We start from the raw sequence: 15,730 nt of genomic DNA on the forward strand, positions 1-15,730 counted from the left end.
ATTGGTTATACATAGGTCATATGGACAGAGTAGGGTGATTGGTTATACATGGGTCATATGGACAGAGTAGGGTGATTGGTTATACATGGGTCATATGGACAGAGTAGGGTGATTGGTTATACATAGGTCATATGGACAGAGTAGGGTGATTGGTTATACATGGGTCATATGGACAGAGTAGGGTGATTGGTTATACATAGGTCATATGGACAGAGTAGGGTGATTGGTTATACATGGGTCATATGGACAGGGTAGGGTGATTGGTTATACATAGGTCATATGGATAGAGTAGGGTGATTGGTTATACATAAGTCATATGGACAGAGTAGGATGATTGGTTATACATAGGTCATATGGATAGAGTAGGGTGATTGGTTATACATAGGTCATATGGATAGAGTGATTGGTTATATATAGGTCATATGGACAGAGTAGGGTGATTGGTTATATATAGGTCATATGGACAGAGTAGGGTGATGGCTTATTCTTAATAGAAATATTGAAGAAATCTTACCTCCTGTTTAAGACTTTGAGGGTCAATAAATGTTATGAATTCCACAGACACGTATCCAAGCACACCACGGATTTTGCAGGCTTCTCCGATGCGGTTGCAGATCGATGACAGCACGATTGGGGGTACCGAGCACTGAGGAACCGAACTCCCTATACATTGCAGGGGACTGCTACCGTGTATCTGATCCCCACAGGACACCATCTGGATTTCTCCCCCGGGGTTAATCAGGAGGTCTATGGTGAGGCAGGTAATGCTCTTAGCTGGAGGGTAGGCTTCAATGACTCCACCTAGAAATCACAACAAACTTAAAAAAGAGAACTTAATTTTACGAATACCAACAAACTATTTTCAATTCTTATACTGCTAGCCTTACTAAATAGATAAGAAGTTCCGTATATTATATTTACTTGTTTTAAACTTTTTTTTTCAGATTTCTTCAGTTACTTTCTGGTTTCTGGCCCAGGCCAAGATGATGTCATACATCCCAGGAGTCTTCATGGGAGGAGGGGCTTTCTACGCTAAGCAAGCCCTCCTGGCTGCATGCCTGAGCTAAGGGCAGATGGATTTCAGGACGTCAATGCTACATGCATCATTTGCCCTGGACTGGAGATTTAGGAAGGTAGTCCTCATTCTCTGCACTATCATAGTAGGTGAGGTCGAAAAAAGACACAAGTCCATCAAGACATTTCCCTATCCCTATCGACATTTTAAAAAACGTTTAAACCTACTGGTAGTAAACCAACAAAAACCATGGCCAGTCCACATAACCATAACTGTCAGTCAAAAAATACAATTTTTTTGGCAAGCAACCCTTTGTTCTGGAGAACCCCAAATTCAGGCCTATCCCCAGTAGTCATTGTTGAAGCTGCCTATACTTACCATTGCTTATTAGAGTCTGTAGAAATCTGCCCCATGTTGGGTAGCGCCTTCTGTTGACTGGCTGTGCGTAGTGTTCCAGAACCTGAGGAAGTTCCTCCGTGATCCTCTTTAAGACGTTTTCCTGGAGCGGGAGGGAGACCGATTGTGAGAAGAGCTAAGAAATCATTTCTATTTTTGCAATACTCTGGGAAATGGAGGGGGGGTTAGAATACAGTAGAACATAGGACTACCAGTTGTAACCAGATTTGTAATATGTTGAGATGAAGTTTAGAGAAAGCAAACGTGATTGGGTAATATGGGCAACTCTATATTTTTCACCATGCTACTTTTAAAGCCCATCCCAATGCAAAAATGAAAAATTTCCCACCCCTTCTTTGAACCCACCATGTAAGGTTATATTCCGGTCTTACCTGGTGAAGAAAGACGCACTTATCTAAGTCACCCATCCGGGTCCCTTGCTGTTTCCTGGTGTAGGGATTTTCGATCTAGCTGGAAGGGTTATCTCTCACTGTCCAGGCCCCCCTATCGTCCCCTTGTGATGGTATCACATCTCTTCTAGATCCTGAGAGGACCCACCACTGAACAGCCAATAGGAAGTGTCCACATCACACAAGCCAGTGATGTGGACACCCAAAGATCGGAACCTGAAAGTCACATGGGTTTAAGTGAGTAAAAAGGGTATTTAGACTGGGCATTTTTATTCCAGTGATCAGTTAGACCAGGGGGGTCCCCAAACCTTCTAAACAAAGGGCCAGTTTACTGTCCTTCATACTTTAGGGGGGCCGGACTGTGGCCAGTGAGAATAGAAAATGCAACAGTATCAGTGGAAGTAGTGCCCCATCAGTGGTATCAGTGGGAGGAATAGTGCCCCATCTTTGGTGTCAGTGGAAGGAATAGTGCCTCATCATTAGTATCAGAAGGAGGAATAGTGTCCCATCATTGGTATCAGTGGGAGGAATAGTGCCTCATCATTGGTATCAGTGGGAGGATTAGTGCCCCATCATTGGTGTCAGTGGGAAGAATAGTGTCCCATCATTGGTATCAGTGGGAGGATTAGTGCCCCATCAGTGGTGTCAGTGGGAAGAATAGTGCCTCATCATTGGTATCATTGGGAGGAATAGTGCCTCATATCAGTGGGAGGAGCAGTGCCCCATCACTGGTATCAGTGGGAGGAGCAGTGCCCCATCACTGGTATCAGTGGGAGGAGCAGTGCCCCATCACTGGTATCAGTGGGAGGAGCAGTGCCCCATCACTGGTATCAGTGGGAGGAGCAGTGCCCCATCATTGGTATCAGTGGGAGGAATAGTGCCTCATATCAGTGGGAGGAGCAGTGCCCCATCACTGGTATCAGTAGGAGGAGCAGTGCCCCATCACTGGTATCAGTGGGAGGAGCAGTGCCCCATCACTGGTATCAGTGGGAGGAGCAGTGCCCCATCATTGGTATCAGTGGGAGGAGCAGTGCCCCAGGGGCCAGATAAAGGTAGGCAAAAAGCCACAGTTTGGAGACCACTGAGCTAGAGGGTAGTGGGAGGGAGGGAGCAGGTTACTTTTTGCCTGAAGTTGGACTTTTAGCCTGTGTTCACACTGTAGCGATGATGGAACCAGAGCGATTCCAGTGCCGGTTCCCGCATCACATCTCTCCCGCAGGCAGTTCACACTGCCCTCTGCGAACCGCTGCGGGTGTCAATACATTTTTAATGACACTCCCCAGATCAGTTCACAGATCGCAGTATGAACTGTGAACTCGCACAGGAATCGGATCGCATTGGGTGAGAACATCAATGTGATCTGATTTCAGTGCGGGAAAAAAAAAGTCCGTGCACTATTTTCCTGCAAATCCAACGCGAGTTGCGAACGCATTGCACTGACATCGCATGCGATCAGCACTGCAGTGTGGGTGCGAATCACATGCGATGTCTGTGTTCGCACAAGTGTGAACCCAGGCTATAGCTAAATTAGTCAGATGTAGTGAGTTCTGTCTTTCTCTCTGCTTCCGATTGCTGAGACAAGGTGGGAGTGGAGAGGAGGGGGTGGCCACAGCTGCGGGAGTGGTGTGAGGGCCACATGTGTTCCCTCGTGTGTTCTAACTGTAGGGGGGATGGGACTGTCTAGGGGAGATGACAGATCACTGTTCATACATAGTATGAACACACGATCTGTCTCTACTCCCCTGAAAGAACCGGGATCTGTGTGTTTACACACACACAGATCCCGGTTCTCGCTCTGTCACGAGCGATCGCACCCGCCGGGTACTTGTATCGGTTCCAGGCACATGCTGTGGCCAAAAGGTGAAGCGAAGTAAGGTAATGTCGTTTCACCCAGCCGTGCCATTCTGCCGCAGTGAAACTGCGGCGGCTGATCGGCAAGTGGTAAATCATTTCTATACATTTATAGGCTGAGCGCTCCACTATTTTGTACTTTGCAGTTAGAATCTGATTGGCCACCATGCACAGCTGCACCAGATTTTCTACTCTCCAGTTTTAGGTTGGGTTCACACTAGTGCGAATTGCATGTGGTTTCTCCACATGCAATTCGCATAGCAGGAGATTGGGACCATCTCTCTATGGAGCCGGTTCACACATCTCCGGAGCGGCTCCGGTGAGAATTGCACAGGAGTCCCGTGCGACTTTTGGTCCGTTTTCCAGTTCGAATTCAGACAAAAATTTGGGCTGAAATCGGACCTGAAACCGGTGGATGGATACGCACCGGAACCCCTGCTGTGAACCAGTGGTGGCTGGTGTTTTTTTTGGGGGGGGGGGGGGCATACCTCCCAAATTTTTGAGATGAGAATGAGGGACACCTATCAGCAATAGTATGCAGGCATAGGACACACCCCCTTGCCACGCCCCCTTAAAGGAGAATCCTAGCACTGGGAAACATTTTTTGATAGATAAAAAGTTCAAAGGTGCATTTGATATACATCTATATAGATCAGACCAAAATGAGGGACAAAAAGAGGGACAGAGGGAAATTGCTCCAAATCAGGGACAGTCCCTCGAAATCCGGGACAGTTGGGAGCTATGGGAGTGGCACTAGCACAACTGGCTCTAATCAAGTGACCCCGTCACTGTAATTCATGCGCCCGGGGGTCTGAAAGGGGCCGGACGCATGCATAGGTGGGATGGCCTCGGAAGCTGTGGATAGATTCATGCTATGCATGAATCTATCCATTGCATATAGGGGGGTGTTCCCTTGAGAGAGGGGGTGGCGCCCAGGCGCCCCTAGTGGACAGGCCTCCACTGGCATGAGCCCAGCCTTAGTAAATCAACCTCATTGTCTTCTTATGCCCCGTACACACGAGCGGAATTTCTGTCCGAAAAATCTTGGATGGTTTTTCTGATGGAATTCCGCTCAAGCTTCCCTTGCATACACACGGGTCACACAAAAGTTCTCTGAACTTCCGACCGTCAAGAACGCGGTGACGTACAACACTACGACGAGCCGAGAAAATTAAGTTCAATGCTTCTGAGCATGCGTCGAATATATATATATGTATCCTGTTGAGAGCCTCCTATTGGAATCTATCATCTGATGTTTTGACACCGATGCACGTGTGTGGGATACCATTTACAGGCCTGAAGTGACCCCTGGACTGCAAAGCTGGGGGTCGTCCTGTTCTGGTGAGTGGGGATGCAAAAGGGGGGTGTCACCGTACTCCTGCAAGTTTGTGAAGCATTTTTTGCACCTACTTCATTGTGGACTAACACTTCAGTTGCATTTATTTGGATTTTTATTTGGACTTTTTTTTGTTGATTTCACTTATATTGTGTGTTGCGAGCGCTGTATTTTTTTAATCCACATGCGTCGAATCGTTTCCGAGTATGCGTAGGAATTTTGCGCTTCGGAATTCCTACAGACGATCGGAATTTCCAATAGGAACTTTTTCCGACCAAAAAACAGAGAACCTGCTGTCAATCTTTTGCTGGCAGGAATTCCGCCAGCAAAAGTCCGATGGAGCACACACACACACGGTCGCATTTTCCGACCAAAAGCTCTCATCGGTCTTTTGGTGGCCGAATTTCTGATCGTGTGTACGCGGCATTACACTTCAAAAGACTGGAAAAAATATCCTATGCACTTCAGTAAAATTGGATTAGATTCAACTTCTGTGTCATATTGAAGAGTTGGGCTGCCTGTGGATGGTGCCAAGTCAGTAGGTGACCGTACTATCCGGACAGGCTGGGTCTAAGAAGGTAAGTCAATTCTTAAAGTGGCATTTGAAACAGAACATTTAGCATGAGAAAAAGAAGCATGATAAACTCTTCTACGTGAAGTTGAGATCTTCTGGGCAAAATGCAATCATTTCCAGCACAGAGCGTGCTCAGTGCGCCGCTGTAATATGTTCTTGACTACATAATCCTAAGTGGCTCTGAATAATGTACAGTATGTGCAGTTTAGTATTACGGTTCTTGTCTCTATACCCCATGGTTCATTTACATCACACAAACAACCATTTATACAAAGGGGGGGGGGGGTTAGTGTGACAGTAACGAGGCACTTTATCTCAGCTGTGACTGGAGGTATAATTAGAGATACTTTACAGTGTGCTAAGAGGCCCATTTCTGAAATGGAATGGCCCCTAAGTGACCTTCATGTATGGTCAGCCCAGACATGACACCACACCACCTCATTTAAATGTCCACTGATAGTGATAACACTTCACCAGAAATCTGGAGCCATATTTACTGTACCACTTGCTGACCGCCCTATAGAAGTTTTACTGTGCGCTGGATCACATATACAGGGGCACCTGATAAAACCAGAAGATCATCAAAAAGTTAATTTATTTCAGCAATTCTATTCAAAAAGTGAAATATATATAGATGCGTTACATACAGAGTGATATATTTCAAGCATTTCTTTCTTTTAATGTTGAGGATTATGGTTTATAGCGAGTGACACCCCAAAATTCTGTATCTCAGAAAAAAAAATAAAGGATTTTTAATACAGAAATGTTGTCTTAGTGAGAAGTCTGTCCATGTACAGTATAGGATACACTCAATACTTGGTCGGGGCTTCTTTTGTATGAATTACGGCATCAATGCGGCGTGGCATGGAGGAGATCAGCCTGTGGCACTGCTGAGGTGTTATGGAAGTCCAGGTTGCTTTGATAGCGGCCTTCAGCTCATCTGCATTGTTGGGTCTGATGTCTCTCATCTTCCTCTTGACCAGGGGTCTCCAAACTTTCTAAGCAAAGGGCCAGTTTACTGTCCTTCAGGTTTTAGGGGGGGCGGACTGTGGCCATCGGGAGTAGAAAATGTCCCAGCATCGGTTGGAGTAAACAATGCCCCATCCTTGGTGTCAATGAGAAGAATTGCACCCTATCGTTGGTGACATTGGGAGGAATTGAGCCCCATCCTTGGTGCATTTGGGCCCTATCGTTGGTGACATTGGGAGGAATTGTGCCCCATCCTTGGTGTCATTTGGCGCCATCGTTGGTGACATTGGGAGGAATTGTGCCCCATCCTTGGTGTCATTTGGCCCCATCCTTGTTGTTATTAGGAGGAATTGTGCCCCATCCTTGGTGTCATTTGGGCCCAATTGTCTGTGTCATTGGGAGGAACTATGCCCCATAATTGGTGACATTGGGCCCTATTGTTGGTGTCATTGGGAGGAATCGAGCCCCATCCTTGGTGTCTTGTGGGCCTCATTGTTGGTGTCATTGGGAGGAACTATGCTCCATCATTGGTGACATTGGGCCCTATCATTGGTGTCATTGGAAGGAATTGTGCCCCATCATTGGTGGCACTGAGCCTCATTGTTGGTGTCATTGGGAGGAAATTTGTCCCATCTTTGGTATCATTGGTAGGAATTGTGCCTCATGATCGATGTTTTTGGGAGGAACTGTGCCCCTTCATTAGTGACATATGGCCAAGGGCCATATAAAAGCAAGCAAAGGGCCGCATCCGGCCCCCAGGCCGCAGTTTGAAGACCACTGCTCTTGACAATACCCCACAAATTCTCTATGGGGTTAAGGTCAGACGAGTTTGCTGGTCACTCAAGCACTGTGATACCATGATCCTTAAACCAGGTATTGGTAGTTTTGGCAGTGTGGGACAGGTGCCAAGTCCTGGTGGAAAATGAAATCAGCATCTCCATAAAGCTGGTCAGCAGAGGGAAGTATGAAGTTCTCTAGAATTTCCTGCTAGAGGGCTGCGCTGACTTTGGGCTTGATAAAACACAGTGGACCAAACACCAGCAGATGACGTCTCCCCAAATCACCACTGACTGTGGAAAATGTTGCATTTCATTTGGAAATCGCGGTCCCAGAGTCTGGAGGAAGAGTGGAGAGGCACAGAATCCAAGTTGCATGAGGTCCAGTGTGAAGTTTCCACAGTCAGTGATGATTTGGGGAGTCATGTCATCTGCTGGTGTTGGTCCTCTGTGTTTTATCAAGTCCAAAGTCAGCACAGCTCTACCAGGAAATTCTGGAGCACTTCATGCTTTCCTCTGCTGACCAGCTTTATGGAGATGCTGATTTTCCAGCAGGACTTGGCACCTGCCCACACTGCCAAAACTACCAATACCTGGTCACATGATCATGGGATCACTGTGCTTGATTGGCCAGCAAACTCGCCTGACCTAAACCCCATAGAGAGTCTGTGGGGTATTGTCAAGAGGAAGATGAGAGACATCAGACCCAACAATGCAGATGAGCTGAAGGCCGCTATCAAAGCAACCTGGACTTCCATAACACCTCAGCAGTGCCACAGGCTGATCTCCTCCATGCCACACCGCATTGATGCCGTAATTCATGCAAAAGGAGCCCCAACCAAGTACTGAGTGTATACTATACTGTACATGGACAGACTTCTCACTAAGACAACATTTCTGTATTAAAAATCCTTTTTTTTTTAATTCGTTTAGTTTTTTCTGAATAGAGAATTTTGGGGTGTCACTCGCTGTAAGCCATAATCATCAAAATGAAAAGAAAGAAATGCTTGGAATATATCACTCTGTGTGTAACACTTCTATATAAAATATATGAGTTTCACTTTTTGAATTGAATTACTGAAATAAATCAACTTTTTGATGATATTCTAATTTTATGAGATGCCCCTGTATACGTGATCCTGCACTTCCACCTGCAGAAGCTGATCTGCGGGTACCGGGCACTCGATGTCTGCCGCCACCCCCCGATCATCGGTCAGAGACTCTGAACGAGGCTCTGCCAATGTAAACAAGGCAGAGTTCTGTTCTGACAGGGGGAAAGGGATGGATTCTGTGTTCCTGCAGAGCAGGGACTCAAATCCATCTCCTCCCCTAGTAAAAGCAGCACACATAGTGAACACAAACACTGGCTAAGCACACAGTTAACACTTTGATTGCCCTAGATGTTTAACCCCTCCCCAGCCAGTGTCATTAGTACAGTGACAGTGCATATTTTTTAGCACCGATCACTGTACAGTGGAACCTCGGATTGCGAGTAACGCGGTTAACGAGTGTTTCGCAATACGAGCACTGTATTTTTAAAAATTGTAACTCGGTTTGCGAGTGTTGTCTCGCAAAACAAGCACAATTCAGGCCAAAGCGGTGTGTAGTACCGCTTTTGGCCTGAGGTGGGGGGGTGCCGGAGCCGAGCAGAGCCGAATGTCCCATTCGGAAATGCACAGAAAGGCCCGAGTACAGCACGGCTGACCTTGGCAAATCTCAGGTAGGAGGTCTTTACGAGGTTTGCCGAGGTCAGCCAAAGTTTCCTCGGGCCTTTTTGGCCGTTTCCGAGGCTCTCCGGCGCCTCCCCCCGCCTCTGGCCACATGCGGTATTGCATCCCATTGAAGTCAATGCGGAACTAATTATTTTAGTTTCCATTGACTTCAAGGGGAAAACTCGCTTTGATATGCGAGTACTTTGGATTACGAGCATACTCTTGGAACGGATTATGCTCGTAATCCGAGGTTCCACTGTATTGGTGTCACTGGTCCCCACAAAGTGTCAAAAGTGTCAGTTAGTGTCCAATGGTCCGCCGCAATATCGCAGTCACACTTTAAGGCCTGGTTCGGACCTATGCAGGCTGCAGTTTGCATATTCCAGGTGCATTTTGCGTTTTTCAATACACGATTTTGATCCATTGAAGTCTTTTCATTAAATGCACAGATGTGAACGTGACCCATGGGAAAGCATGTTAAATGAACTGTAGTGTGTTTCTGCAAAACTGAAAACGCAATAAAAATGCATAGGTGTGAACCAGGCCTCAGTCACTGATCATCGTCATTACTAGTATTAAAAAAAAAAAAAATTCCGTAAATATATCCCATAGTTTGTAGACGCTATAACGTTTGCGCAAAAACCAATCAATATACACTTATTGGGATTTTTTTTACCAAAAACATTTAGCAGAATAGAGATTGGCCTAAATTTAGGAAGAAATTAGATTATTTTTCAATTTTCTTTATTGGATATGTTTTATAGCAGAAAGTAAAAAATATATTTTTTTTTAAAAAGATTGTCGGTCTTCTTTTGTTTATAGCGCAAAGAATAAAAAAACGCAGGAGGTGATCATGAAGAACGAGGATAACTAATGCGCAAACCTACACTACACCAGAGAATAATAGAGTAGCTGCCAACATGCAAGGTGTTCACACACAAACTGAAATGAAAAAAAGGAAAAGTATGTGGCGCTGACTCAGCTAAAATGAAAAATATTGAAAGTAAAATCAATATGTCTATATATGTGCAATCAATCCTATATAAATAGCACTAAAAGGCCGTGCTAGACTAAATGATGAATGAATAATAAAGTGCACAAAAAAAAAAAAAAACTTCAACATGCGCAACAATGTAATATCACATTGCAATAATGGCTTTCACAGTGCAAATATAAAGTGCAAACATTGCTTCAAAGTGTTAAAAGTGCAAACATAAAGTCCAATACAAAAAAAACTCCAAGTGACAGTTCATATGGAAAATATGCACTTTTTTCCCCATATGAACTGTCACTTGGAGTTTTTTTTTTAAGTAATGTTTGCACTTTATATTTGCACTGTGAAAGCCATTATTGCAATGTGACATTACATTGTTGCGCATGTTGCAGTTTTTTTGTGCACTTTATTATTCATTCATCATTTAGTCTAGCATGGTGCTATTAGTGCTATTTATATAGGATTGATTGCACATATATAGACATATTGATTTTACTTTCAATATTCTTTATTTTAGCTGAGTCAGCACCACATACTTTTCCTTTTTTCATCACAAGAGGTGATCAAACACCACCAAAAAAAAAAAAAAAGTAAAAAAAATGACATATATTTTATTTGGGTACAGCGTCGCACGACCGCGCAATTGTCAGTTAGTGACACAGTGCCATATCACAAAAAATGGCCTGGTTATGAAGAAGGGGGGGGGGGGTTAAATCTCAGATACCGTTTTTTTTTAAATCAGAAAAGAGTTTTTATTGTACAAAAGTGCAAATAATTATAAAATTACAAACTCCCGGATTAGTCAGATACAGTTTAGTTCCCCTTTAAAGTGGAACTTCAGTCATTTTTTTTCAACTTTTCATCTATGAAATCTTCTGCCCTTGTTGTTGTTTTAACTTTGGATAATAAAACATTTTTTTTTTCTGCCAGTAAATACCTTATACATACCTCCCAACTGTCCCTGATTTGGAGCAATGTCCCTCTGTCCCTCTTTCCCCCTCATTTTGGTCTGATCTATATAAATGTATATAAAATGCACTTTTTATCTTTCAAAAAGCGTTTCCCAGCGCTAAACCTTTCATCCAAATTCTAAATGTCTGCATTTGTAAATTTTAAAAGCCAATATAAAGGAATAGTAGTGGTAAAAAAGCCCTTGTGGATTTAAATAACATTTTTTTTTTGGTTAATTCTCCTTTAAGGGGGTGTGGCAGGAGGTGTGTCCTATGCCTACATATGTTTGCTAGTAGGTGTCCATCATTCCCATCTCAAAATGTTGGCAGGTATGCCTTATACAGCCCACTTCCTGTTTCTTGTCTTGTCATTAGCCTAGGCTTATGACATCACGCACAGCTCTCTCTCACTCTCCTGAGAGTTTGCCAGGAAGGAAGAAAGGGAGGGGGGATGAATCATAAGAGGGCCAATGAGAGCTGCAGAGCTGGAGGTGTGCCTCTGTGCGTCTGTGTAAATCCAGGAAGTGAACAGGCAGCAGCTTCAGCTGCCCACAGTTAAAATGGCTGCAGCCAGACTCAGTTGGAGGGAGATTTCCGCAGCATATTTGGCAAGTACAGAATCACAGTATATATAAAATAATATGCAAAGTGGTTGGAGGGAAGCTTCAGAATGACAAAGATGTTTTTATTACAAATTATGTGAGCAGACCGCAGTTCCTCTTTAACCACTTGCCGCCCGCCATATAACAAAATGACGTTGGCAAAGTGGTTGCGATATCCTTACTAGACGCCATATGACGTCTTTCAGGATATCAAGCCCCGGGGGGCGCGCATCGCGGCGATCGTTGTTGCGGCGTGTCAGTCTGACACACCGCAACTATGATCTAGGTGAAGAGTCTCTGACGGAGACTCTTTACCACGTGATCAGCCGTGTCCAATCACGGCTGATCACGATGTAAACAGGAAGAGCCGGTGATCGGCTTTACCTCACTTGTGTCTGACAGACGCGGGTAGAGGAGAGTCGATCGGCTGTTCTCCTGACAGGGAGGGTCTGTGCTGATTGTTTAACAGCGCAGCTCCCCCTCAGATGCCCGCCCAGGATCACCAGGATGCCGCCAGGACCACCAGGGATGGCCACTACACTGGACCACCAGGTATGCCACCCTAGACCACCAAGGAAATGCCAATCAGTGCAGAGGCAGCTGCCAATCAGTGCCAAAGTAAAATGCCTGCCAGTGCCAGTGCCACCAGTGATGCCTATCAGTTAAATATATCAGTGACCATCAATGCCCATCAGTGCTGCCTTTCAGTGCCCATCAGTGCCCAGCAATGCCGTCTATCAGTGCCATCCATAAGTACCCATCAGTGCTCCCTTTCAGTGCCCATCAGTTTCGCCTATCAGTGCCCATCAGTGCCGCATATCAGTGCCCATCGTCAGTGCCACCTCATCGGTGCCGCCTTATCAGTGCCCATCAGTGAAGGAGAAAATTTACTTATTTGCAAAATATTATAACAAAAACAAAGAAAAATTTTTTTTTTTCAAAATTTTCGGTCTTTTTTTAATCGCTTAGCAAAAAATAAAAACCGCAGAGGTGATCAAATACCGCCAAAAGAAAGCTCTATTTCTGGTAACAAAATTTTAAAAATTTAGTTTGGGTACAGTGTAGCATGACGGCGCAATTGTCATTTAAAAAGTGACAGCGCTGAAAGCTGGAAATTGGCCTGGGCAGGAAAGGGGGGAAGTGCCCCGGTATTGAAGTGGTTTAGTAGTGGATGTGTATGGGATTATTTTTTTTAAATATAACTATACTCCAATTAATTCTGCAAGATGATTGTAAATAGAGGTGGAGCAAGTATGAACAGCGAATGGCCGTGCACATCTTAGGGGAAGATCATCTTCTAAATATATTCCTGCAGAAATCATCAATCCCGTTCTGCTCAAGCGTCTGATAGAAGAGGGTTCTTCTTTTCCGTTAATGGCGGTGGCGGAGGACTGTACTTCCCCTCCCCAGCGGTATGCTTGGCGGGTCCAGCAGAAGGAGAGTTAAGCGCCGTCTTAGAAGAACACATTGCCTTGTCTGCGCTCCTCTCCTTCACTTGTCACAGCTCAGGCTGCTGGAATCTTGGCCCTTCTCCCCCCAATTGATGTTGTAGAATCTCTTTTCCTCCATCTGGCCTACGAGGCCTGGAGCTGCGGCGATGATATTTTGTCACTGCTGTTTTCGTGCTGTTTTTTTTTCCCCTCGTCGGCTCCCCAGATGGCGAAAATAACATTCAAACTCTCTTTTTTTTTTCGTGTGTGATTTTTTTTTTTTTTTTTATTTGCTTCTAACAATGGTCCTTGGCATCATTTCAATGTTCTACTTCGGTAATTAACAGTACTGATATGGCCACAATTACAAGTCCCCCTCTCTTCGGCAGTAACGCTGTGAATTAGTAGGAGCTAATGACTGCAAGTGGAGAGGGGGGCTTGAGCGCAGACGGCGAAGCGTTTTGTGTTGGATGGAATAAAAAAGTACAAGCGGCGCGTCCGTGGTTCGACAATGATTACCTAGTAATTCGTTTACACAAAGCCTCCTATTTAATGGTGAAACGGTGTAATTAACGAGTGACAGAAAATCAAAGGGTTGTTTTGTAAGCATATCAAAAATTAACACGGAGGGATACGAGCGAATTAAATCAATAGCGAGCAGAACGAGAGATTGATACCTGGGGAGCCGGCAAACACGCTGCTCTACATGATATTATATTGCCGTTTATTAAATTGCTTCATGTGATATTATTTCACTTTGTTTATAGCGAGATCGTTTTTCATGATATTATTATCAGGCTTGGCATCTCAATAGATCACTGACGCTAAGCATTGCTTTTGATCTTGCAAATATGTTTTCCAAGCTGAGGCAACCGACAGACCTCCAACTAGTGGAGAAGGAAAAAAATTAAGGCATGTAGTTGCGGGCCTGCAGGTTATAGTGGGGGTTGTAGTTCCTTGAATAGTTAGAAATGCAGAATATAATAAGTGCCTCCAACATGCTCTAGACCAGCCACCCTCAACTAGGGTTCCTTCTGAATTTTCTAGGGGTTCCTTGAGATGAAGCTGATTGACCTCCCATCTGATGGTCCTTGTAGAATTCCAGGTGCAACGTCACTTGGCAGAGCCAGCGGCATGACACCAGTGATCTTTTTAGCGGTTTGTAAGGGTGGCTTTTTGGCCACCACCCTACAAGAAACATTCTTTCCACTAGCCAAAAATGTAAGAGAAATTCTTCCCATTGACCACCAATGTAATGAGACTTCTCCTCGGTGGCCACCGATGTATGGGGCATTTAACCCACTGACCATCAATTTAAGGGGAATTCTTCCCACTGACCATCAATGTAAGGAGCATTCTTCCCACTGACCACCAATCTAAGGAGCATTGTCCTAAGTGGCCACCAGTGTATGGGGCATTCCTTCCACTGACCATCAATGTAAGGGGAATTATACCCATTGACCACCAATGTAAGGGACATTCTTCTCAGTGACCTGCGACGTATAGGGGCACTCCTCCCACTGACCATCAACGTAAGAGGAATTCTTCCCACTGATCTTTATTTGTAAGGAGCATTCTTCCTACTGACCACCAATGTAAGGAGCATTCTTCCCACTGACCACCAATGTAAGGAGGATTCTTCTCAGTGACCACTGACGTATGGGGCATTCTTCCTACTGATCACCAATGTAAGGAGAATTCTTCCCACTGACCACCAATGTAAGAAGCATTCCTTCCACTGACCACCAATGTAAGGAGCATTCCTCCCACTGATCACCAATGTAAGGAGCATTCCTCTCACTGACCACCAATGTAAGGAGCATTCCTCTCACTGACCACCAATGTAAGGAACATTCCTCTCACTGATCACCAATGTAAGGAACATTCTTCTCACTGATCACCAATGTAAGGAGCATTCTTCCCACTGATCACCAATGTAAGGAGCATTCCTCTCACTGATCACCAATGTAAGGAACATTCTTCTCACTGATCACCAATGTAAGGAACATTCTTCTCACTGATCACCAATGTAAGGAACATTCTTCTCACTGATCACCAATGTAAGGAACATTCTTCTCACTGATCACCAATGTAAGGAGCATTCCTCTCACTGACCATCAACATAAGGAGAATTCCTCCACTGGCTGCCAATGTAAGTCTGCTTTCACACTGAGGTGGTTTTCAGGTGTTTTAGCGCTAGAAAAAGCCTCCAACTAACGCCTGCAAACCGCCTCCCCATTCATTTCAGTGTGACTTTTTACACTTGGGCGGTGCGTTTGCGGGACGTTCTGAAAAGTCCTGCAAGCAGCATCTTTGGGGCTGTTTGGGAGCGGTGTATACACTGTTACCAAAACGCCCTGCCCATTGAAATGAATGGGCAGCCCTGCCAAAGCGCCGCAACACGGGCGCTTTTAACCCTTTCTTCAGTCGCAAGTGGAGGTAAAAGCTCCCCGTTATCGTCCGCAAAGCGCCACTAAAACAATGGTAAAGCACCACTAAAACTAGCGGTGCTTTACCGCCGACACCCGGCGCTTTCAGTGTGATAGTAGCCTAAAGAACATTCTTTCAACTAGCCAACACTGTAAGGAGCATTCTTATCACTAGTCATCCATGTAAGGGACATTCTGTCCACTGACTCCCTTTAATTCATTTTAGCAGGGGTTCCCCAAGACCTGAAAATTATTTAAAGGGTCCTTCTGGGGTAAAAAGTTTGAG

At 44.9% G+C, this 15,730-nt stretch overlaps 1 protein-coding gene across 1 annotated transcript in view; it reads right to left on the bottom strand.

The window, feature by feature from the left end:
- The window catches only part of IQCH (IQ motif containing H), a 219,174-nt gene that overhangs the window by 43,077 nt on the left and 160,367 nt on the right, over nucleotides 1–15,730 (bottom strand). Inside the window, exons 15-16 of the mRNA XM_073618288.1 lie at nucleotides 1,394–1,514; nucleotides 515–801 (exon numbers count right to left, since the gene is read on the bottom strand). Coding sequence (XP_073474389.1) covers nucleotides 515–801; nucleotides 1,394–1,514 — 408 coding nt within the window. The remainder of the gene's footprint in view (nucleotides 1–514; nucleotides 802–1,393; nucleotides 1,515–15,730) is intronic.

This window comes from Aquarana catesbeiana, linkage group LG03 (assembly GCF_042186555.1).
Source record: "Aquarana catesbeiana isolate 2022-GZ linkage group LG03, ASM4218655v1, whole genome shotgun sequence".
Classification (NCBI taxonomy): Eukaryota; Metazoa; Chordata; class Amphibia; order Anura; family Ranidae; genus Aquarana; species Aquarana catesbeiana.